This window comes from Labrus bergylta, chromosome 15, assembly GCF_963930695.1.
Source record: "Labrus bergylta chromosome 15, fLabBer1.1, whole genome shotgun sequence".
NCBI lineage: Eukaryota > Metazoa > Chordata > Actinopteri > Labriformes > Labridae > Labrus > Labrus bergylta.
In genome coordinates this window covers 5,392,665-5,418,924 of record NC_089209.1, presented here as the reverse complement: position 1 = coordinate 5,418,924, position 26,260 = coordinate 5,392,665, and the positions used below count along the sequence as shown (strand labels likewise).

Below are 26,260 nucleotides of genomic sequence, written 5' to 3'. Positions count from 1 at the left end.
TCTTTCCATCAGTGGTTTGAATTCTCGTTTGTTGTGGTTTGTTTTCCCAGACCCCTGTGTTGGCTCGGTGCTGCATAGTGTGCCCGGTTCAATTTACCGGGGGAAGAGAGAGGCAAGCCAAGTACACAAGCTAAATAATTCAGTCTGCATCCTTCAGCTACTCTAATTCATGGGAGGAAGATGATGATACTGGTCTTTATGCACTGCCTTATTATACATACGCGGACAATCAATTGTTAAGATGGATACAGCCTGAGTTCATGCAGGCTTTACGAATGTGTTCTTTTTGCAGAGTCGACAATAAAGACGTGAAGGAGGGAGAGCGAGGTAGACGAATATGTCTTTGCTCAAGCACACAATTACTTTTTGTAGCTCTTAATGTCTTATTTTGTTTATATAAAGGAAGAATGTGCAACATTAATTACACAGAAATACAGCAGAAATCAAGTCTATCCTCTGTAAATATGTTGTTGTCAAAGCTGTGTTTACATCATGTTTACATGGACGGGACGGCCTTGCGATATGAAGCTGTTTCAGTCAAGGACTAGAGAAAAGAAGGAGAACATATCCAACTCACGGTCATTCCGTGCCAATTTATGTGCAATATGAAGCTATGAGTAAGTGTGCTAACATGAGCATGCTAACACAACAATGCAGGACACAGGCAATGGCAGCTCGAGCCAAGAACAACTTGTTCAGCTACTTGTGCTTAATGGTGTTTAATTATAGTGCATTGTAATTGATAACTCCTTCGTGCCAACACAAGTGGAGAGGGGTTGGAGGTGTGTCGCTGGAGGATAGCGGAGGCTTCAGAATAGAGGAGGTGTCGCCAAACAGCAGTTTATTTTGGTTTCATGCTGGTGCTCAAGGGCGACATCTACTGGATCAAAAAGTCACACATTCTGCCTTTAAACATTTTCTTTTAAATTTAAAGTTTCATACCAAGTATTGTAGATGAAGGTTTGATGATAAGGTGCCTTCATTTACAACTGAATAAAAATGGCTGCTGTTAAAATATGAATTATAATATGATATAAATCCTGTGATGCTTTGTGTAGTCTGAGTGAATTAGTCATATGAAAACATCTGGGCAGGCAGCTTACTTTGACCCAGATGTTAGTAAGTATGGTGGCCACATCCAGTGTTATATGAAGGTTAAAGGCTGAAGTCAGGTGATTTAGTACAAAGAGCCTTAATGCAAGTTTGGTCGACAGTCTGAGGCTAATGGATGCTCCAAACAAACTAAACACTAACCCTGAGGTGGTTGGTGGCTGATGTTTTAACATCTATTTTGGCTGCTCTCGGCTCATGTCAGCTGTTTCTCAGTTAGGTGATGTGACGTTGGGATTATTGATCCCAGGAAACAGAATCCATTTTTAAAAAAATCTTCCAATTAAAATGTGCAGATTCTTTGGTGATTAGATTTTGTACCTCCTCCTCAACTAAACAGACTGTTACTTATCACAACACCAACTTACAGAGGACTAGATCTGTCCTAAATCTATTTATTCAAAGGCCCTAAAGTGTTCTAACTGGACAACATGTGATTTAAAAAAAGAAGTACATCATCAGCAACAATCACATCAGTGCTGACATCATCCAAATGCACATTTCAGTCAGTTTATTATAAACTCCTGTTTATATAGCCAGGAGGTGAAAGTGTCGTCACTTTACTGTTGTGTGTTTAAACCCATCTAACCAAACGGCAATAACTAAAGCACTGTGGCTTCAAACAGGACAAACCTCGCTCCTTTATGTCCAATCCTATTTGATTGTTTTTTGTGTCTTTTTCTCAGGTTATTGACTTTTCTCATGCCGGAAATTTTATCATCTACTGGCAGAAATAAACGGTTGTATCTAATATCATTAATAATGGTTTTTTTCCTTTTAAAGTGAGCCGGTAAGACACGTTAGTGAGTCAGCAGGCGCAGTATACTGAGGCCACAAAGCTGTGTCCTCTCACAGGTTATATTCTCCAACAACTGAAGCTATTGCCCTCAACTTAACCTCGCAGAAGGGTGTCTTAACTGGAATTGTCATATAAATAACCTCAGTAGGGGTTTTATGACCCAGAGGAAACTGTTGCAGAAGGCTTGCATAACCACTGATTTGTATTTTTAACCATGCACGATGTAACAACAAAAAAGGTTTATATTCAAAAGACTGTTAGGTTCCCACTCTGTACACACATACCTTTCCAGTGAAGGTCAAGATCATCTGACGTTCAAGAGACTGCAGCACACCGATAACAACCAGGGTCTAGATTTAATTGACAAACGATCGAACAAAAACCCCACACCCACATCCAAATCCTCTTGCTGACTACAGCTGAAATCCAGCCCCCGAGAAGCTTGCTGGTGTCCTTTTTAAAGCTGCTGCACAAAGCCACTTTTGGCCCTTCTGAAAAATAAAGATTAGGACTGAACCGATCTGTTCCACATAAAGGGAAGACAGGATTTGGGCTGGCCTTCTCTCGCCACTGCACTAATAGTTACAAATGGAAGACTTTTAAACTGTTTCAGCAGGATAAAGAGGATGCATTGGCCCGCCGCCTGGATGGTAAAATATTAGACCATATAGGGTTCCAACTGGGAACTTCACCAAGCTTTATGTCAAACTATATCTTCATGACTGGGGCAAAAAATATATCCTCAGAGAAAAGACTTGTTTTTGTTAGAATTAATGAACTATTTCTCTTGGAAATGATTTTACTGGGGGAACTCTATATTCTGCTTGTAAGGCTTTTTGCAGTGAGAAAACTAATGATATTTTGTTAAGCTAATGAAGACCATTGTGGTCTAAATACATCAGGTTATAATAATGCAGCGAGGGCATTGAATTCACAGTAAACTGCACATAATACTGTAGATATTCCACAGAGTCTTGAGAGTGAAGGTTTTTAATTTCAATCATACCAAATTACAGTCATATCCGGTGCAAATGATAATCTTTTTATGGCTGAAATTGCCTATTTTTCAGTTAATAAATCTGCCTAAAAGATTAAAGATTGCTATGGCAACTTCATTACCTCTATCTAATGTGTGACTTAATTACTCTTGAGTGGGGAGAATCTAATTTGGTATGCTTTGTAGTGTAGACACGGTATAATAATTACATTAACAGAAGTTAAGAATCATTAGCAGAGAAATATTTGACATTCTGAATACAGAAATGAGAAATAAACAGAGTAAAATAAAAATAAAAAGTTTTGTTGTGTTTTTGGAGATGAATGAAGAGATGAATGAAAAAATCTTAAAATCCAATAAACCTAGGTTGTGTTGGTTCAGAGGGTATGTAAATGTTGATTACAGTGTCTGTTTAATGGGATTGTAGAAGTGATTGGATTAACAGGCAATTACTCTTCTGGCTGATCGATGAACCTCAGAGATCAAACACTTTCCAAACATGGATTAGAGCTGGACCAAGTCAATGAATCCACCATGGAGATGGAAAGGAAATTAAATGTCCACACTGATTTGTATTGTTTCAGCTATCAGTTCAGTAAATGTTTTCTTATCCTCTATATTTACATTTTTGCTGGATCTTATCTTTTGGTAGACTGCACTTTGACCTTCAAAGAAAGTCAATGGCAAGAGACCAATCACTGTTTGGTTCCTGTTCCTGCATTGTGCCATAAATTATATGAATTACAAGTATGTTTTTTTGTCAACTTTAAGGTACATTTACAAGTGGTTAAAGTTTTTAAGGCCTATTAAAAGGATACTCCTCATCCAGATGTTGCATGACTGGCACCATACCTCTCTCTCCACTACCAACCCAGAGCTAGGATACTTTTGTGTTTTTATCTGGATGGACTCACTCAAGCAACAAATAGATCGTTCTTGTCCTTTGTCTTATACCAAGCTTATAAAAGACGTCACTTGATAAAACATGTCGGATTAGACATTGTCATGATCTTTTTGACGGATATTCTATGAGTAAGAAATGTGCTTTTTGGAGCTTTTTCATACGAACTTGATGGCATTCACTAAATACTTTCCCTTGATATCTTTCAAAAGGGAATGTTTTTGTGTTGATGTTAACTGGCAACATATGTCCAGATATAATCGCAAAACTTAAGCAGGATCTAAGAATTAATAGTTGTCCAAAAACAAGATTGAATGTGAGATTGATCTCACCCCTCTACATCTTTAGATCGTAACTCTTTGTCAGACAAAACAGGACATTTGAAGATTGTGAAATGATGGACATTTTCTGTTTTCCAACACTTTGTGGTACTCTACATTATTGATCAATCAGTGGGAAAATAATTTGACTTTATCAGTAAAAGCCTGTTTTGCATCATTACTTGATTATCATATGTATGTCGTCTACTGGCGGCAAGTTAAAGTGATTGGTTGGTGGAAAGTGAAGAGCTTCTGTAATTTTGGCCGGTTTCTTTCCACTCCAACCGAGTTATCCCAATCCTGGAAACTGTTTCACATACATTCTAATTTCATCGTATTAGGCCGCATACGGTAAAAAGCTGAAGACTTGAAAATGTGGATGAGTAGACTGAAAGCGTTTTAAAAAAAAATTTCCCATCTTAAATTGCTCAAATGGTCATCCTTAGCCAATTCATATTCTGTAGTAAGGCTCCACTCCTACAGTCAGAGTCATTTGAATGCACGGCGCGTATATTCTGGCATTCTCCACCATTGAGTTCTCATCTCTGCCAACCTGTTAAACAAATGAGTGATGAGCTCAAGCTCTGCCGCCGCCTCCCTCCTCCTCCCGCCTGCTGTATTGAAGCCGGCGATGGATGTAATGGAGGGAGGGAGAGAAAAAAAATCAATCTGCCTTTCGCAAAGTCTTCATTAGTTTGCCTTTTGTCAAGTGGCTGGGTCATACCCAATTGGGCTGCTTCCTCCATCAAGGAAAAGGTCAAGTCAATAAGTGTGTGTGTGCGTGTGTGTGTGTGTGTGTGTGTGTGGTCCGATACAGTTGTGTGAACCAACATATAACAATTGGAGGGTTGAGAGAAGGACTTAGCATTTCACCAGATGAGGTGACAGTGAAATACAAAGAATAGAAAAAGCCAAAAAGGATCCCATTATTCTTTACACTCTTAAAAAAACAGCTTATTTTCAACAGATGTCAGAAAGAACATTTTAACCAATTTACCTCAAGATTACATATGAAGCATTTCCCATTATTTGAACTCTTTTGACCCTATATTCTTTAGTCCTCACTCTCTTCATTCAATGTGTTTCAAACCAACAACTGGCGGAATTTACCTAAAAAAAAAAAAAGAAGCAATATCTCCATTGTTGATAGCTGTTTTGTCTCCATTTCTGTGCAGATAATGAAAGTAATCATATCACCAACACTTCACTGTTCAAGCTTTATTGTTACATCTTAGTTGTCAATATTTGTACTCCCACTGGGGCAGTATTTTTACAGCCAGAACCATGTTTTTAACCAAACAGTCAGTCGCAAATATAGATTTTCTCTCTCTCTCTTCAGTTTCATCATTTTCTTTCCCCCAGACGACTCTCAGATAATATTGATCAGTGTGTGCGTGCTTGTGTTTGTGTAGCGCTGCTTTCCAGGTATGCTTGCTCAGTTGACCGTTTTATAAACACTGAACACTGTTAACCACCAATCAGGCTTGTGGGCGGCTCCTGGGAGGCGTGTTTTATGACCCCCATCAGGTCAGTAAGGCTCAGCCTCTGCTTGTTACGGGTGCAGGGATTTATGAGTCTAAATGATGGTCTGATGGGAAATTTAGTTTTTCACGACCCAAATTTATAGACGTTGATGTCACTTAGTGAATGATCATTGATATGTCAATATTTTAACTTAATCAGTATTGTTGCTGGGTTATCATACTGAGTGGGTCTATCAGTTCTGGTCTTTGCTTTTTGCTCTGTCTCCCTGATGATGTGACTCAGCAGGAACTTTGCTCCTTTGGTGAAATAGTTTAAAGTCTTTGTGGTTGACTTGCTGTGGAAATGGGGTGGTAGAGCATACAGGCAGGTGTGACTGAATAAATCAAGCAATTTATCAACCAATACTTGTTCTAACCCTATCCCTGAGTGTGTTTAGTGTGTAGTGTCTTTCCTGGAGAAAAGTCAGTCATTGGTTTTGGTAATCATGGTCACAAAAATGCAAGAAATGATCCTGTTTTTTTTAGACTGCAGGTGCCTTTTTTTAAATTAATTTCTAATACAGTTGGCTCTCGTATCATTTCCAGTGTTTGGTAAAGTGTTAGACTGAATAGATTGACGACATGAAGACCAGAACGCTTCTGTACACTTGGATTCATTTTAGTTTCTTTTACTGTTCTTTGACTAAAGCCATTGTTGTTTCTCACTTGGTTCACCCAACATGTGTATTGTGTTTGGTTGTGTTTTGGGGAAAAATTATTTTGTTGAAGTGGTGCCACAGTATTACTCCTTCCACTCTTATTTATTTAACCGGCAGGATATATTTGGAAAGATAATTGGTTAATCGTTGGTGGAGTGAGCCTCTCAGCAGAGAAACCTCTTCACTCCAGTCATTCAACAGAGGACTTATGCAGACTGTGTGCGTGATGAAGTTGACTACATCATTCATTATTCACTTTCTTTTCCTTTTGTGTGTCTTCTTAGAAACAACAAACATGAAATGAAAGTTGTCTTCAGCTAACAGTCTTTAGTCACGGTGTGTTGTGGTAAATGTTTTATAGTTGCACATTTAGCACAGCTTGCTGACGCCAGCCGTCATGGAATAAAAGTATTAAACACAGAGACCCCTTTTTTTTTTCTCCAGCTGTACAATTCTGACCCATATATTTCTGCTAGAATACTAAACCGCTCAGGAAATCCCTCAGTGATCCCTGAAGAACTGGTCCCCGGGCGGGGAGATGGATATTGTCCCCTGTTTCTGAAAACTCAGAACATGCGAGGAGACAAGCTGGAAAAATGGTAAGGTGGTTGAGTTTTGCACAGAACCAGCATGGGTCAGGAAGCAACGTTTTCTTTTTGAGAGATGTCAGGACTTGTGTAAGCTGTGTTTTTTGAAAATATTTCCACCGGAAGAACAGGAATTGTGGCAACAAGAAACTTGTTTTCTGCTCAACTAAGCCAGCACAGGGGAATTGTGCTGGGTAAAAACAGGCAGATCTGAGTGTCACAGCACACCTGCCCTCAGGAATAATTTCATATGCATGTGTTGTGTGCTATGAAACTCGAAGATAACATTACTGTTAAGTATCACAATGTTTTGGATATAGGTTAAAATGAATATTAATGTTTTTTTTCATCATATCTTTTTGAGACATTTCTGTAGAAGTAGCATTAATACACATCAAGGCATGGTATCACTGCTTGATGATTTTTTGAGACTTGGATCTGAGACTTAGATCAAGCACAGGTCACCTCAGTCATAGTTTGAGTGATGGAGTTTTGGGCCATCTAAATGTTGTATCTTGAGTTTAATTTCCCCCTCACACAATCAAATGATTTGTGCAAATGGATTTTTATACCAAAGCGTGGAAAACAGATGACCTCTTGGGAGGCAAAAAGCCACATTGAGAAGTGTTCATCAGTGATATAAAGAATACACAACTTTAAGATAATGAGTAAAACAACACAAAAAACCCTCAAGTGATAATTCCCGTCTTGGGTTACAAATGTCAAAGTGCGAAGTGGTAAAGGGACTTATTTCATCACCATCCATCTCTGCCTCCAAAGCCACATAACAGATCTTTTAGCCGCCTTTGTTCTATCACAAGTTTGTCTTTTAAATCATTTTGTATCAGGTCACTTCTGCAGAATTGTGTTTCAAGTGCGTCCTTACACTGGAGAGAAATCTGCCTCTTTCAATTCCCCACCATCACTAAACTGCACATCAATGAGGAGATGGCTGCACCTGTGTTACTGGCTTTGATGTATCCGCACATTTGTGATTCAAATTTTTTCGCACCTTGACTCATTTGTATACCAAATGTTAGCGAACGCCACACGCACAGGTGGGAAAACGCACCTGCAGCTGCTTGACAGTTTGAGCCTTTAAAAAGGTGCACCTGTTAACATTGATGATAGCCTCTTTTTATTAAGTGTGCCATGTACTGTGACTGCTCAGGGATCAGACCCCTCAATTTATGTCTTTATCTGCGTTTTGGCTTTTTGGTGCACTTTCTAAAATTGCTCTTTTATTTTGAAAAGCCTTATTTGTAAAAATTCTTGGCTAACCTTTAAGCTAGCTGTAAGTGTTACACCATCAAGTCCACCCCCTCCCACCCTATCTCACCTGAAAACATGCCTTGTATAATGTTATCTGCTCTCAGGTGTCTTTTTCCACGTGTTTGTGTTTTTTCTCCACATAAGACTTTTTCCAGGCCTCTCAGCAGTGTCCTTGCATAAGTGGTGTAATGGTGCATAGAGGCTCCCAGCGTCTCCTCCTCTCTAATATAGATGCAGCCTCAGGCTCTGGCACGATTCAAAATGTTTAACATGTCAAACCGCGCTTCCTCCCTGTCTCCTCAAATATATTATATTCCTGTTCTGTGAAATACATGAATACTCTGCTAAGTATGACTGAGATGACGCAAGAAGCTTTATTTCTTTTAAGCTTATTTTTTGCCAAGTTTGTGTGTGTGTGTGTGTGTGTGTGTGTGTGTGTGTGTGTGTGTGTGTGTGTGTGTGTGTGTGTGTGTGTGTGTGTGTGTGTGTGTGTGTGTGTGTGTGTGTGTGTGTGTGTGTGTGTGTGTGTGTGTGTGTGTGTGTGTGTGTGTGTGTGTGTGTGTGTGTGTGTGTGTGTGTGTGTGTGTGTGTGTGTGTGTGTGTGTGTGTGTGTGTGTGTGTGTGTGTGTGTGTGTGTGTGTGTGTACTCACAGCGGTGACTGTCTGGGCTCAGAGATAGGCTTGACAGAGATGCAGTTTTATATTTTCTTACAGAGGTGCACACTGTTTCTAACATCCCCACACAGAGAGAGGGGGCGGATTTCGAGAGAGACAGATAAAATTCAGGATATCACAAACACAGTCGGGTCTGGTAAACAACCTCGGAGCAACCGCATCAACAGATCAACCACCTTGTGAAAAAAACACTTTGGCTAACAAGCTCCTACTCGGTCAATTGTAACCTCTGGTGGAATCGATGGCATGCCTACTGTCGTCTTTCTCTTTGTTTCTTTCACCCTGAGGATTAAATATGAATGAGTTCTTGATGTTAAGATAAACTCTGTAGTGAGTCTGCACAATAAATCGCAATTTTATTGTTATCGCTGTATGAGCGTTTGCATTAAACAAGTCGCAGAGGTCTGCATTTACCGCAGGAAATAAGAAAACAATTATTTAATGCAAACAAGCACTGCCTTCTCACTCAGCATGTGTAAATGTAACTCGCTCTCACAGCAGTTTCATGAAGTCAGAACTCAAGCCGGCTGTCAGATTTTCAAATTTAGTGGGACATAAAAAATCTTGATATATTTTGGATTTACCAGAATCATAATGCAGCCAGCTTTTGCTGAAGCTTACACAGGTTCTTTATAAGTTTATTTATCACACTTCATATCAGAGTCACAATATCATTTTTTATTATTATTGTGCATTGCATTTTTCTCAATTTAGTGCCGGCCTGAGATCAAGAGACTTAAAGTGCAAAATAATTGAATTATGATTGTCAGATTCAATTTTTTTTCTCCAAATATTTAAGTCTATAGAAACTCTAAAAATAACATCCTGTTTTTCTTTATATCCCAATAAATCCCAATATATAGGAAGCTCCTGTGACAAATGGAAGTTTAAAGACACAGAATGTAATCAAAAGAAATACAGTTTAAAAACAGAACAAAACTCAATGAGAATAAAAATAGAGTTTTCCAAAGATATTATCCCAAAGAGGAAAAATACCGCGATGGTAAATGTCAAATGCACTTGAGCTTGTATAGCACTTTTCTTTCAGGTCAGACCTACCCATTCACTCACATACGCACACCACAGGAGCAACCTGGGGTTAAGTGTCTTCCCCAAAGACACACTGGACATGTCACTTTTTTCCAATATCATTCAGCCCCAATCTCCAGCCTTTTCCTGCTCTTGTAGTCAGACTTGCATGCAGTGAACCTTTTCTTGGACTCACTCAGTCAGGCAGAGCAGGAACAACAACATGGCAGGCCGACCAGTCTTAAGTCTTGTTACACCTAAAGGATCCTGCAGCTCTGCAGTCACTCCTCTTCAAGGGAAGAACCTGCAGCTCCTAAAGGAACTGCCTAAATGCATTTTAATTCACAGAAAACAGTCGACCAACTGCTGTAATGAAGTAGAGTCCATGTGAAACTATTTGAACAGAAATTGAATTATTAGCTGTGGTCTCTGTTTGTGCCTTCATAGTTCATCTTAATGTTACAGGTTTTGAAGTGGCTTTATTGACAAAAACTTGTGGCGTAGTTTTTAGTCACAGACGTAGAGCAGAAGCAGACTTTAGCTGGGCCTCTATCTACCTTCTGTTCTTCACTCTGAGACGAACAATAGACCCAAAGCACACCTTAATCTGATTCTCTGTGACATTTGAGTGGAATCTTTTCCTGATGCTCGAAAATCTAGTTTGACTTCAAAGTAAAGTTTAAAAAAGTTAGCTCCAACTTTACTGACAGATTCAGTGAGAAATCAATAGTGGCCTGCTGTGCACTTTATACAATCCTCACAGACCAAATACTCTCCATGTCTCTCTCCTGATACATGTTCTGTCTGTATGCTGTCTTCACTTTTCTTTCCTCATTTCGGTGCTTCTTTCCATTCCTCTATCATCAGAACCCGAACAAGCTTGTATGACTATTCTTTTTTTAAAACATGGCTAACATGTATTTGAATCTCAGATTTCCCTCAGTGTTTTATTTGAGGAACTATGAATGATCTCTGCGGCTGTTTGTCAGTTAAATCTGCTTCCTGTCTCTCTTAGTTCTCTCTTTTTCTCCCCTCGTCTCTCTGACTTCATCATCCTCTCATTGAGGTGGCAGCATCATGCACTTCAGCACACAATCAGTGTGTGTGTGTGTGTGTGTGTGTGTGTGCGCGCGTGCGCGTGTGCGTGTTCTATGAAGTCCTTATCTGTCCCACCACCATATTGTCACCTAACACCCCTCTTTCTCTCACTCACCCCTCACCCACTATATATTTCTCTCTCTCTCTCTCTCTCTCTCTCTCTCTCTCACACAGACCGACACAGTGCACAACAATGCACCTGTTACAAGGGCGTCAGCCACAAGTATCTCCCCTGAGACTAACCATCAGTTTCAGCTTCACTTTCAACTCAGCCGCCCCTGTATGAACTCACACACATCTCCTGTTTCACCCCACGCACACACACACACACGTATACACACACACTCACATGTAGACACACACTCCTTCATCTACAGGTAACTGAAAACACCCCGGAGCAATCTGGGTCATTTACCTTTAGATCTCTGCACAACAGTTAATGGTTCCCCATCATCCCTCTGTGTGCATTAATGTGTGTGTACAAACACACACTCTTTTTGGGGACATCTAAGGGGGTCATCAGTCCTTCAGTGCTGGCCTGTGGTAGCATGCTGCTTGATTTGGGTCCATTGTTGATTTAATTACACATATTAAACTCTTCGTCTTTGATATGCTGTTTGTCCTGCTGCCCAGTGAAGCACCTACACAGCTTGGAAGAAACTCCCCTCCTGTGTTATTCATCAAATGTACAGTTTTTTACCCCAGACGAAGAGCTAACAGTGTAAAAAGTGAAACCCTACTTATTGCAAACTTTACATTTAACTCTATTTATCGTGTTTCTTTCTTTGAGAGCTCCAGATGTTTCTCTAATAATTATCTGAGGCAGTCTGTGTTATTCAGATAGGGCAGCCTAGCCTACTATTAGCAGCTGCTGCTCTTTGTAAATGCACATTTAATATGAGGCCAGTTTTTTTTCCTTTGTTTCCTCTTGCAGCAGCAGAATGTCCTCCCTGCTCCAGTTTTGTTTCCTGTTGTTTTCGTTTCAATAAATCCTGTTAGTATTCCCGTCTAATGTATTCTTTAACATAAAAGAACAACATTATGCTGTTGTTGTTAACAAAGATCTTCCATTGACACAATATATCCCACTGGAATGATTGAGCAGCAGTTGTGGTACAAAACACGAGGCGTGCAAATGAACATTAGCACAATTTAACAGTAAAATAAACAAAAAGTAGATCACCAATGACATGCAGATACCAAATCCTCACTATGCCAAAAAAATGCAATTAAAAAAAAAAGCAGTGAATGGTTTGTTGCCCTGGTAATATAACATGAAAGATACCAGAAATGTAAGACAATAACTGAACATATTTTCAATGGAATTGTAGAAAATATATGATTCATATCTAAATGCGCTTTTAGTGGATTCTTGAGTATAATTCTGAGATGATAAATAAACCCCTGTGCCCTTATTCATCCCTTTTCCTGTTTTCATTTCTACAGTTATTGTTAAAGTTTTCTTTCACGATCTCTCTCTCTAAAAGTGGCAGACACCAAGGTAACAACTCAGACAAACATGAATCTGTCTGAGAGCCGTCAGAGACAATACAGAAAAATAGACCAGCCATTCCTGTGAGCACTTCCTGTTTTGTTTTAATTAGATTTTATAGGTTTGAAGTAGAGAATTGGCGTCTTTAGACTTTATCCTGCAAGTCATAAAGAGAGATTGAAAGCAGAGGTTTTAAATCTGTAACTGCAGAAGAGAAAATAAATGTTGAAGTTGTTATACTTGAATACGGTCTTTAGGCTCAGATGTCTTATTGATTTCATATTTTATTTCCTCAAACTATATCATGTTTGTGGTATTTAAGGTAAGTTTTTGTCTATTGTGGAAAGCTGTGATTTAAAATGTAACTTTTTAAAATAGGTCTCCCATTTTTATGCTCAAATAATCAAAGGAAAAGAGCGTGAAGAAGTTAAATTTTAGTGCGAGAACATCAGTGTTACCCTATTTTCACACATTAGTAGTGATTTTGTGTCTGAGAGTTTGTCTTTTTATTCCCTGCTGCTACATGTTAGCATGCTGTTACCCAGGTTCTCCTCCATTAGCGCTCCTGCTGACAAGAAATGGTTTACAATGTGCATCTGGCTGGCTGAACATTTGTGTGTGTGTGTGTGTGTGTGTGTGTCTGCATGTATGCTGTTAGATGTGTGTGTATGCTTGTTTTTCCTCACACAACACGGTTATCAGAGCTTTATTCCGAGGCTGATCAATAGACTTGAGAGAAGAGTTTGAACAACGGGGACAGCAGAGGAGAGAAGTTGACTATCAGCAAACTCTTGCAAACCTTGTTGTTCCACATAATCTCACCCTTCAGCCTGCATGTGTGTGACTGCACACTCCGGAGTTATGAGCAGGTGTGTGTGTTTGTGTGCGTGCTTGAGATCTTCCTCCTTGATTGGACTTGATGTCGGTGTCCTAGAAAGCCACTGCACCTTAAACACAGAGCCAATTAGCACGGCCATTGTGTGTCTGAAATAGCTTCAGCCACCGGATCCTAATAACAGCGGTCAGCTTCGAAAATCCTCGCGCGGTTAATCCAATTAGAGTCAACACATAGGGATCCTGAGCATTAAATCCAATAAGAGTCATGAATGTTTGGTAGAGTTACACACACTTAGATTTACACACTAAGTTACGGAACGGCAACTCTCACCTTTTAATTAACACAGATTTTGTGCTACCGGTATTTGCCAATTATTAATTCTGAAGATAAGATGAATAGCTCACGTGGGAGCTGTGTTGCACTCATTAGCAGATAAAGGCAAATACAGATAACCTAGCTCGCTGGCATTTCCCAGTTGGCTATGCTATCTGATAAACCTGCTCTGTCATGTTTTTCTCTATTTTATGGGGACTGAACTTCATTTAAACGTCTCCTTTGTGATAAAATGAGATGAGTCATTATATGAGAAGGACTTTAACCAGTAGTTGGTGAAATGTAAGCTTTCCCAACGACTTAGCCTTCACCCCTCTGTATGCTTAAAGATTACACACGAGCTCTGGCAGGGAGACAGTTTGTCTCAAATCCTCTCCTTTCTTTCTTATCCTGGAAATAGTGACACAGTGTCACTGATTAAAGTTGATTTGTATTCCACGTGGATTCCACCAGGCCTTTCAGGACTAATGTGGACTGGGGCGTTAAATATCTAGTTTTTCTGCCACTCTTGCATTTTGAGTGAAGTGAGACAAAATTGAGTGCTGTGTCTAATTCTGAATTTGCATCAATCCGGTGGCAAAACATAAATGGTAGTTTGGAGACAAAAAGAAAAATGATGTGTGCAAACCAAGCAGAAACGTTTGGTGTGGAAAATTGAGGTCAGTGCAGAAGTAAAAAAAAACAAAAACCTGCGGTTCCATTGGTGGCCACTAGAGGCTGGCTGCTAAAGCCAAAGGAATCTTAATTAGGTCCTATATTAAAGTGCCCACTTTTACAGCAGGAATAAACATGTTGAGAAATAAGGTTTGAAAACAAGTATGGAATCAATAACTCAGATTGGTTCACACTAGGGGTGCAGAAATGCAAACTTTTCTCTAATCGATGACTCTTCTCATTGTTAAAGCGAGTACTCAAGTAATCGTTTTGTAGTTCTTTTTTTTTTCTGTGATTCTTTTCCCCCACGGGAGGCCCCGACCCCAACAATGACGCGATGCCGACTGTATCTATTGATTAATTTGAATCTTTGGGATTTTAATAATTGTTAGTAAGATGCCTTTGTATTAACATTCAAATATGACATTTCGTACTTCAACAGACAGCAAACCTCAAATAAAACTTCACACAGACGTGTTCTGACCGTTTTAACACTTTATTATAATTAGAGCAGTGAGTGTGGCGAGCGGACGTGCAGACATCAGTGCGCACTCATCGCACGTTGAAGCTGTTTTGACAGAAACATTCTGTTAACAAAGACTCCAGTCTGCAGTGTAGAGCACACTTTACTCTGGTTAATGAAGTTACAATAGAACAGGTGAACTGTTTCATCTTTCTCCTCTGTGCGTAATGACACACTCGCTCAATCTCGTCCGTCCGCTTTGAGCTATTTCTCCCTATGAGGTTGTTCCATTTTGTAGTTAAAAGAATAATCATCTAAAATTCCAAATTATAGGAAAACTTCTAGTTATGCTGCTCTGTCCTGGATGATCAAACGTCAATGGTTTAGTGGAGTAAAGCGGTAATCGCAAAGTGAAAGTCCTTCTTTTTCTGTGGACTGAAAAGACAATTTGAACTGAACTATCGTCATATTGTATATTTTGTTTGTTTGGGACTTTTTGTTCATTGTGAATTCATAGGGGGGTTAATTAAAGGGATAGTTTTGTTAGGGTAGCAGTGTACGGATCAACAACGGACGCGTTTCAGCACAGAGCCTTTATCAGCGCTTTGTCATCTATTTTCTTTTTGCGCTCGTGCACCTGAAGTTTTATTTCTGTTTGAGTGTGCTCCTTTTTTTCTGTTTTGAATTAGGCCTATCCTAGAACCCACAATGCAACAAGAAACATTCACAAAAATGTGGACTACAAAACGATTAGTGATTACATTTTACCCGAGTACTCATTTGCAAAAAAAAAGTATCTCTTTTGAGTTCATTACGCCCAAGAGTTATTCACACATTTGCAAAATTATGGGCGTGGCTGATTTGACTTAAGCTGTTTGAAAGGAGGCTTAAGGCCCGCCTCAGCTTTATCTCTTTACCTCTTCCTACACCGATCCTGTCAAGTTAGGTTGAGATAGCATTTCCAATATGGTGACCACCATCGTTTGGCTTCATAACACTTCTTTAGAGAGTAATGGCTGATGTCATTGAGAATACGTCCATGTTTCATACAGTCTGTATTGCAAACATGCAGCTTCAACAACAAGTCAGGAGCAAGAAGGAAGTTTGATCCTGTATGTTGAATATCCAAAAATAAAAATAACATCACTACATTTACTACCCCAGATATGAAAGTGGTGTGTTGCACAAGATGTGTGTGCAGAATTTTAACAATCCAAAGATGTTGATAATTCAGTTCATATCAGCTACATTGTGTTAAACAGTGCTTCCACATTTTGCGAGCCTCATCAAGCACCACCTCACTATAAAACACATGTAGTTGTCAATTCAGTTTTTTTTGTTTTTTTTTTAACTCAGCCACACAATGCAGACTCAGTTCTCCAGCACTGTGTCGGGTCCAAAAACTTGTTGACATAATCCCAAACTAAAGTTTGCATAGCCAGTAAAAAAGAAACACACATCCTCTTAAATCCTCTGATACACAGACACGGTGTGTTTCCTCTTGTACTGGGTAATAAAATGTCATGAAGGTATGTGAGGGTGTTTGCAGACGAGGCCGGACTGACATGTTTTTGATCCAACTGTTACTTTTATTGAACCTTGGGGGGGGTGGGGGGTAACTAACATTTTTAACCCATAAAACACGTGTGAAGCCATGCGTGCATCATGTGATCATTTAATCTGTACCAACATGTGTACTTGACTTAAATATGAAGTTGTTTGATGACACCTGTAGAAGCTGGTCTGAAGTCAATGGTAGAAATAATTTGTTGTCCATATAAACTTTATTGAATAGTCCCTTTCAATAACAAATTAAAAAGTGCTTTACAATTTAGCTAAAAATTAATGAAAACAAAGATACAATAAATTAAAAAAATAAGACAAGGGGACAAAGAACAGCAGATGTTGCTTGGGGAATTGCTTTAGAGTATCAAGAAACAGACACTTCCTTGTTGTTTTGTATGAAAGACTAAAGAGGGGACTTGCAAGAATCCTTATATGAGCACCTTGGGATTAAAACTAGGGCCCAGTACGGGATGACTGCAGGATGATACAAAAAATCTGAAACTGATACATTGGCCGATATCTTTCTTAGATCTATCTTTGCTCTTTCGAGATAGATGATAGATGGTCACAACTGGAAAATAACTTGCACATGTACGTGCATCACCATTTGACCCTCTGGAGAGTAATGATGCTTGTTGTAATCCGTACAGCGCCCTCTGCTGGTGAAAGAGAACTGCTAGTGTGATACAATAATGCTTAAATGAAATGCTATTTGGCTGTTGAATAACTCTTTTAATATCGGCGCATGTTGGAGATAACAATCAGCCGATGCAGATATTTGTGTCATGTGCTCATATCAGCAGATTTATTATCGGCTGGCTGATTTATTTCAATCAAAACGGTTTGCCATTTGAAGGATAAGTCATAAAAATTCAGCCCAAAACCCACACGGCTTTATAGTTTCCCAAATCTTTTATCTGCCTTTTATGTTACCACTGGGTTTATTTAACATCCAACGCTAGTTTGTTTTTCATTTTAATTTCTCTGTTGTTTCATGTCCTGTCATCTTGAGTCCTCATCTGTTCACTCCTTGATCAGAATTTGGATCAGCTCCAGTGTTCCTCACGTGTTGCACCGCAGCGTGTGCGGAGAGGAAAAAACATTGTTAGAGTTAGATCTCTTAATGTGACATGCATATAGGAGCGGTAATTAGCAGGCTCACTAGCTGTAATTAGTGGGTTTTAAATGGAGGAAAGCTATCGTTAGCTGTCCGTTTGATGTGTGTGGGAGATGAAATGCAAGCTGAGTGGCTTTTGTTCTGTGTTTCTCTGTGAGTGTGAGTAAGTGTTGCTTTAAAACAAGGGCACATGTGAAGCTATCTTCTTGTCAGGGAGGGTTGAACCAACACTAAACCCTGCAGATGTTCAAACACTACGCCTGTAACATGCTTATGTGCTTGTGGTTATCAGTGCGTCTTTGTATTAAAGAGACGACGTGCAGATGGAGCTAAAGGGATGAGAGGTAACTGTGCTAATTATGCTTCCCTCTATTCCTCTGGAGCATAATTAGCACACACTCCCTTGTGCACTGCGATCTAATAACCAGTTGCTCCTTGAAAAGCATGAAATCAGAGTCTATTCACGCACAGGGGCCTCTTGAGCGTGTATGATGCAACCTCCTGATGCGTTGTTAGTTCTGCTCACAATACAAATAAAAGAGCAAAAACTCTCAGGAGCATCACACAAGTGTGTCAGTTTTTGTATTCCTCTTTTCAAGTGTTTTGTGAACATGCACCTGCACAGCACTCGTAGTGAAGGAATTCTGCCTTTTAAAGTGCCTTTTAAAGAAACAAAATGTATTTTCTGCATCTTTTTCCCCTCATCTCTTTAGTCATGATAATAGAGTCAATGGACTTTGATCTATCATGGAAGCGTTTCATGGCATTTTTTGTTTCTATTTTGACTTTTTAAGACAAAGTCACCCAAAAATCTGGTGTGAAAGTGGCCAAAAAAGATGTATTAAAGGACCAGAATTTAAGAAAATAGTGCTCATATTTTGAGGTTGCAGGGTATGGTACTTCAATTGTTTTTTGTTCATCAATGTGAAGACTTTTGATTTGACACAAAAAGCTAATTTTAAGATGTCACTCTGCCTCGAGTAGACGTGCACAGACACTCAGTTTTTTAAAACACTTTGTCAGAGCAACGATCAACAAGTCAACAAGTGCAAGCCGCATGTCTTGAATGAAACCAGCGACCTGTGGACAGAGCTCGTCAGCGTGTCTCTGAAGTCTACAGGCTCCACTTCATCTTGTGGAGATCCTTTAATGGTAGTTGTAATAAAGTGCAGCCTCTCACCGTGTGGGTATTAAAAACTCATTCATATTTTATAGCGCCCTCACTTAAGCGTCTCTTGCTCTTATCCTTGTACGTGTAATGGCTGGGAAACAGGTGGGATGGTGTAGCGTTACTGAAAACCACATTCAGATACTGCTACCAGTGTCCAGCTGTTGGTTACTCTCTCAGTCATAACAACAAATCTAGTTTCTGTTGTAAATAGTCCCTGCTGCTTTCATATCCTGCTAGCTCCACCAAACGTGACCACAGCTATGTTTCTATATCGCTATCTGCTGACTCTGGTTCCCTCGAACAACTCTGACCGAGTGGCTCGTTGACCTACTGGTTTACTTCCTGTTGTGGCCATTTTTACCGCCTTTTGAATTAGTCACAGTTATTTGTTGTGTGAATCTCTGTCCTCGAGTGGGCTGACCAACACTGAGTCAGCAGCAGTGACAACATAAACTGTGCACAACACAACACATGCAAACTAATGCACACACATTCATGCATACGCCTGCAACAGGATATGCATACTGCCAGGCTGTGTTGTACAGTAATATGATCCTCCTGGGGGGGATTGAACAAGGCTGTACATGAGCTTCACATCACATCCCTGAGAGTGTGTGTGTGTACATTATTCAGGTATACAAAGCTGCCATTGTGGGGAAAGTTGTCAGTCAGACCCCCTTATACACTATAGGTTACACTAGAAGGCCTATACATGACAAGAGCACCCGATCAATGAAGTGTGTGAGTGTGTGTGAGCAGTTTTTCTGTCTGATGGACGAGGATGAAGGGAGTTAGTGTGTCTAATCCAGAGGCAGGATCTAGAAAGCGAGGGGAGGAGGCTGTGTAACCTGATTAGCAGAACAGACAGATACAGAGCAGGAGGAGGAGCCTCGCCTGACGCTGAAGACACTGAAACAAACGTCTGAAGATATGTAGTGTTCACGCTGCTGTCAAGCCTCCAGAGAGTGAAGCATTTCAGCAAGATGAAACTTCAGTGAACCCTGCTGGGGGACAGGGCGGTTTCTACATGTGTGGTGTTTGGATTTTTAGCACAGATAAAAACAGTCTATTAGACACTGATGCATCAGTTAGCTGACAAACATGGCATTAGGTCATTAACCACCTGATGCACTAAATTACACCATTAGGTAAACTGACACTATAATTAATCATTAGAGCCCCATTCCACTTTTTTTAGGGACCTTTTTGTTAATTCATGTTTGCAAGAGAGCGAGGTATCTTGATAAGAAAGTGACTTTAATTTGAGCTTCAAAAGAACTCCAATCTTGTTCAGGTGCACAAAATTGTTTGATTTGACCGGCTGCTATTAACTAGTTAGCTCAGTTAGTATCCAGATTGAAAGCTCAGAGCATCAAAGGGGGGGGAGGAATCTTTTTTCGTTGCATGTTTTCATGTAGGATTTTTTTTCTTCTTAGATCCTTTCATTCAGATAAGATTGAGCTAAATCATTTTTGGCTTTTGGTCTGTTGGTTGTTTAAAAGAAAATATTTGAGCATGTCAGCTTGGACTTGTGGAAATCTCACTAATTATCTGATATATTCTTCAAATAAAAAGTACATTTATTGGAGTACTTTATATGTTTCCATTATAAAGAATGTTCCTCTGATTAAACGGATACACCGCTGGAACACATAATGTTGAAGGACCCTTGTGGTTTAAAATGAGCACTAGCCTTAGAAATCCACACTTGTTAATTCTCTGTTACAGAGTAAGAGTTGATTGTCCCCTTTAACACTCTTTATTTCTCATCTTCTCCTCCCCCTCCCCCTCCCCCTCCTCCTCCTCCCCCTCCTCTTTCCTCCCTGTCAGATGATGAAACATGCGTGGGACAGCTACAAGCGCTACGCCTGGGGTTCCAATGAGCTCCGGCCTGTCTCCAAGCAAGGCCACTCCAGTAATCTATTTGGTGAGTGAGAGACCGTGCACACCACACACACACACACACACACACACACACACACACACACACACACACACACACACACACGATTGATCTCTCGTCCCCTCCACCAGCGGCCCTGGCCTTTTAGATTAGCAGGCAAATTGGCCGTCAGTCGGAGTCATCCATCTACAGCTGCCTCTAAATGTCAACTTTATCACATATTTATATTCTGTTTGTGCTACTTGAGGGCCGTTGGAGCCGGGGTGTTAATGAGTGTGTTGACGCAGGGCATCTCACTCTGTCCATGTGTCTGCTGCTTTTACTCTGTACAGGGCTTTGTTATTAAATACAACAAACACATGCACTCACAGACACTTAGTCTGAGACAAGTGATCACTCCCCAGTCTGTTTGGGTGTGTTTTAGGGCTGGGTATTTCAAACAACCTACACCATACAATACACATTTAAAAACTGTCATCACAGATGTGCAGCCGTGTTGATTCTGTAACATCTGCATCGATACAGGTATTTGTAAGGAGCGGAGTTCATGACGATATATATTGCAGTATTGATTTTTTGAGCACAGCCCTTGTGTGTGTGTGTGCAGTAGGGATGTAAGAAGTTCAGGATAATGTAAAGCGAGTTGGTAATTCTTTTCTTGGTTTAAAAATCATTATTTCTTCTGCTTAAGAAGCTACATAATCCGTCCCATCTTCATTTACGCTGTAGCTTTCTTCAAATGAGCTCCACTAGCTTTCATCGAACGATGCAGAATCAAGTATTTAACACAGCTGTGTAAAAAAATAATATTATATTATAAAATAGTTATAATAGGATTTTTTTATTCGGTATCATTTCTCTGTAAACATTTCTTAAACATTTAGTCATGACTCACCTTTAGAAAGTCTATGTGTTAAAGTGTTAAATATGTGTTTGTGTTCAAACCCCCTATAATTAGATTTCAGTGTTATTATCCGTCTACACTTCTAACTCTTGGACTCCAACATGAAAACATAAACCAGCACAGCAACATAAAACCACATAGAGCATGTGTTATGAAGTGTTCTGATTCTTAAAGGGCAACATATATCTACTTGTTCACTATATCACAGTATAATATATATATATATAATCATAAACCCTGTATTATCATGATATCTGACTCCTGCCAATACACAGCGCTAGAACCATTTTAAACTAGGAGAATTATCATGTTTTTTCTTTTTCTCTTAGCCACATCATTAAAAGTAGATCCTCTTGTTGTGTCGTTTTGTGTTATTGGCTGACATTGTTTCACTTTTAAGCCGAGCTCAGAGGAACGCCTCCAAAGCACACACACAACACAAAGAGTATCTATTGTGACGGCACACATGCCAATGGCAGAGGATCTGTAAAACTCATTCAAACGTGTAATGCCATGATCAAATTAATCTGCCTTTGGTTCCTCCTAATTGTTTGAGGAGAAAAAAGAGAATGGCTTACTTAAAAGTGTTGAGATAAAACTGCTTTGAGTTTTATATTTCAAAAGCAAAGTGGAACTGAAAATACAAAAAAAAACAAGCACTTTGGAGACAAACTTCTGAGCAAAAAAAAGTTGATTAAAAAGGCATTAAGAGCTTTATTGAGTCTGTCACAGAGCGATGCACATGTTGCTTTTATGGTGTTTGTGTACTCTGAGTGTTTGTACACATAATGAACCTTCATTTATTCACGCTGATTGGATTAATAAGAGCGGGGATTGGCTTTTTAATTTATGAAGAACGCTTTCTCTCTATTGACCCAATTAAATCATCGTTTAGAATATTTGTTTGGATACCTGCAGCTCCAGATATGTGTGCATGTGTGTATGCGTTGACATGTGTGTGCGTGCGTGCGTGCGTGCGTGCGTGCGTGTGTGAGTGAGTGAGCGAGCGTCTTGGGTTGTGAATGTGACAGTTGAGAGCGGTACCGTAGCGAGCTCTAGACGAGATAAGATGGCATTCATGTGTGAAGGAGTAGCTGTGCCTCCACTGCTGATAAGAGACGTCTCTTGACACCAAAATACTCTCAAGTACTTGATCTATTCTGAAGTCTCTGCCAGTGTTGTTAGCCGTTTCTGTAATGATGCCCTCTGATGTCAACGTGCAGGTCTGTGTCGATGAAGCCGGCAGCAGAAACAACATTCACATATGATTTTACCAATAATATTTTCTTTAATATGTTGGCCCTTTGATTTATTTGTTTTTAAGGTTTCTGTCTTTTTATGCCTTTATTTAAAGATAGGACGGTGGATAGAGTGAGAAATCAGGGAGAGAGAGAGAGGGAGTCGGTAATGACATGCTGGAAAGGAGCCACAGGTCAGATTTGAACCTGGGCCAGCTTCTTCAGCTTCTGTACATGGGGTGTGAACACTAACCACTAGGCTACCAGCGCCCCATCAGCCCTGTGATGTACTGACGACCAGTCCAGGGTGTAACCCCGCCTCTCACCCAATGACAGCTGCAGTCACATGAAGCTCAAGCTGCCTGGCACCTACAGATCAATCGCCGCCAATTTAGTGGTGAATAAAACTGACCGATTAATCGTCCAGCCGATAATATCAACATTGATATTAGCTCATCAAGTGACTATTGGTATCGCCGGTATGCGCCAATATTACTTTTAGACTAGCACTTGTCTTTCTGGCTGTCACCAGCAGAGGGTGCTTTATGGATCACAAACTACATTATCACCCTCCAGAGTCTTCAGCTGTGATGCAGTTACTTTCCAGTTGAGTGACCATCTTGTCTTAATTATCAATCTTTTCAACAAGTGTTCGATAACTGCATTTGAGTGATAAACACAATAAATGTGTATATCTATATCTGATATCTCTACAGATCGATGATAGATCCAAGAGAGATATCGTCCGTTATGTCCGTATCTGATTTTTTTCTCCCTCATATCAATATCAGCACCAAAAATTCCAAATTCTGACCCTTAATAAATTAGATTTTTTGATTTTATTTAGATTCAATCGCAATCACAGGTCTTGTTAAAACATGAATAACAACAAATAGTCACAGAAAGTGTGGGTTATTGCTAATATGCATGCATATTTTCTTTACTTCATGTCGCTATTGCAATATTGAACATTGTAAATGTACATTGCGTATTTCTTCTGATGTCATTTTGGCCTAGTCGACACACTGCAACTCTAAAAGAACATATAAACTCTCTATTAAATTCAAGGGATGCACCAGCTGTCCACTTTTAGATCATGTGTGTGTTCACCTGTTTGTTTACAGTATCACATTGAATAACCTGAGTTTATGTTGTATAATGACTAATGAGATTTCCCTAAATTGGCGTCCCAAGCCTGTGATTGGCTCTGGTTAATAGCATTACGTGTTAATGCTGAGTCGTGTGGTTTCATTTAGAGTAGAATGGCTGGATCTTGTTACTGAGTGTGTCTCCTGTCTTAAAGCAGACCTACATTAGTCCTCACTTTTGAATCCTCACTGCATACAAATGAAAAATTAGAATTTATAATGTGGAGTTATTTTTGAGCTCCAAATCTCCTGAGGTGTTTCAGTATCTCATATCTTTACTCAAACAGAGCTGAGCTGTTGTTTTTTTTTTGGGGGGGGGGGGGGGGGGGGGGTTCTACCCGTATGTTTCTGTTTCACAAGATTACACGAGTGACAGGATGACAGCACTTTAAAAAATAAGATGCACAATGTTTGGAAGAAAGCATGCAGCTGTAGACTCGGTGCAGGCCTGTTTTATTTAATTTAGGTACTATGATGACTTTTCTGATGAAAGCCTTCCTTTGGTCTGTCTCCATCAACTTCTTTCTGAGAGACATCTTCAAGCTTTCAAAGTACTATCATGCAACATGCACACATAGTTTTGTTATACTTAGGAGAGTATATTTGGATGATGTTGTAGTTTCACAGACCTGTCTAGTAAAACATGGTGCTTTTAAAACTTCTGATATTTCCAGGAAGAGCTGATGTGAGAACACAGCAGGATATTCTCCGGAAATGTTTTGTCGAGCGAGTGGGAGGGGGTGGTGATGTTTATATCCTGTGACCTGTGCACAGTGCTTAGACTGTATGCATGAGACCGCTACGATCTCCCTGCATGTTAATAACCGGTTGCATCATGTTTTCTGTTCAGTTTCTTAGCTTGGGGAAAAAAATGCAAGCAAAGAAAATTCCCACTGAGTCTTTTTTCCATTACGGAGTTTGGAGGAATTGCAAGCTCATTTTTAATGATCCCCTTCTATTGTGTAACGAGGAAATTCAATCAGCTTTGAGTAAATTCCATCCACTGTTTCATTACCGGAATTTATCATATGTAAATGTGGGACGAGAGAGAGGAGAGCAGCTGTGTGAATACTAATTGTTAGGTTAGCGTGTTGAGCTCTGTACTGTTTCCCGCTCTCCATTCCTCCGTCATGTCTGTTTCACAGCAAAGAAAAAAAACGATTTCAGTCACTGCTCCTGCAGACCCACTTCCATCAGTAAATAAGACAGCTCCTGCCTCAGGGCCTTGTCACAGCTGTTACAAACTCTGATAGAACACGACGCCATGTATGATGATAATATTAGCCTGACCTGGAATATGATGCACTCTATGAACTTCACAGAACTGAGGCTAACCCTCTGATTCTCAACGAGCTGGACTGCTGGTTCAAACAAGCCGGGAGAATTCAAAATTACAATCTTACTGTATGAAGAAGATTCACAATGTCCTTTTTCAAAGTAACCATGATAACTATTACCTGAGCTTCTCCGTGCTCTTAAGCTGCTGCACATCATTTTGTATTTGCATCATCTTAAAACTAAGGTTGTCAAAATGCCCCTGTTATGTCCAGCTGAAGACTCAAGAAACATGTTTTCAATATTCTTTCTTCATTACACCTGGACAAGCCCACATGTGTTCTCGGAGGACTGCAGATTCTGTGGCTCGTGTTCGAGTGTGGGGTTGATTCTGTCCCCTCTGTGGTCATGCCCTGTAGGAGCAAACCTCCTCGGTGTCAGACGCCAGCTGTGCTCTCAGCTGTTTGCTTCTCAAGTGTGTTTTGGATACATGTTTGTACCGATTCAGGGAGGTTTCAGTGGGCTGTTATGTTTTCTATGTTTCAGAGGTCGTGGTACATTTTCTTTCAAATCTTTCAGCTGCTTAAGGCTTAGAGACTCTGCAGCTTTCCTGACAAACACTACCAGAAAACACAGTCTATTCTTCTGAGCTTTCAGATGGTAACGCTCTAGATTTGTTCACTGACCCCTGACTTCTTCTTTTTTGAGTTTTCGAGCATTCACAGATTATTTTCATCTTTTTTTGTAACTTCTTTTTTGGTAAAAATTCTCCAATATTCCGTTCTTGAAATATCATGAAACAGTAAGACATGTCCTCCATCGTTTCTCAGACTCAAAGGCGACATCTTTGTTTGTCCAATCAGTCCAAAATCGTGGTAAAAGCGTTCAGATGCTGTGACCAGCTGTTGATAAAGTTTAAAATCTCTCGCGGACCAGATAGCCTTGCGGTTATGTGGTGAACCCCATGCTATAGTCCTCATCAAAGCCACTGTGGATTCGAACCCAACCTCGGTCCTTTGCAGCATGTCACCCCCCCACTCTCTTCCCAACATGTCCTGTTTCTCTTCAGCTGTCCTATCCAAAAAAAAGCAAACCAGCCCAAAACAAAAGCTAAAAGAAAATCAACCAAACTCTGAAATGATGAATCGTCATGAAATGTTCTTATTAGATCTTTCTATTGATTTCAGC

At 39.9% G+C, this 26,260-nt stretch overlaps 1 protein-coding gene across 1 annotated transcript in view; it reads left to right on the top strand.

The window, feature by feature from the left end:
* The window catches only part of man1a1 (mannosidase, alpha, class 1A, member 1), a 159,181-nt gene that overhangs the window by 21,920 nt on the left and 111,001 nt on the right, over positions 1-26,260 (top strand). The window contains exon 2 of the mRNA XM_020637052.3: positions 20,435-20,531. Within this exon, the coding sequence (XP_020492708.2) occupies positions 20,435-20,531 (97 nt within the window). The remainder of the gene's footprint in view (positions 1-20,434; positions 20,532-26,260) is intronic.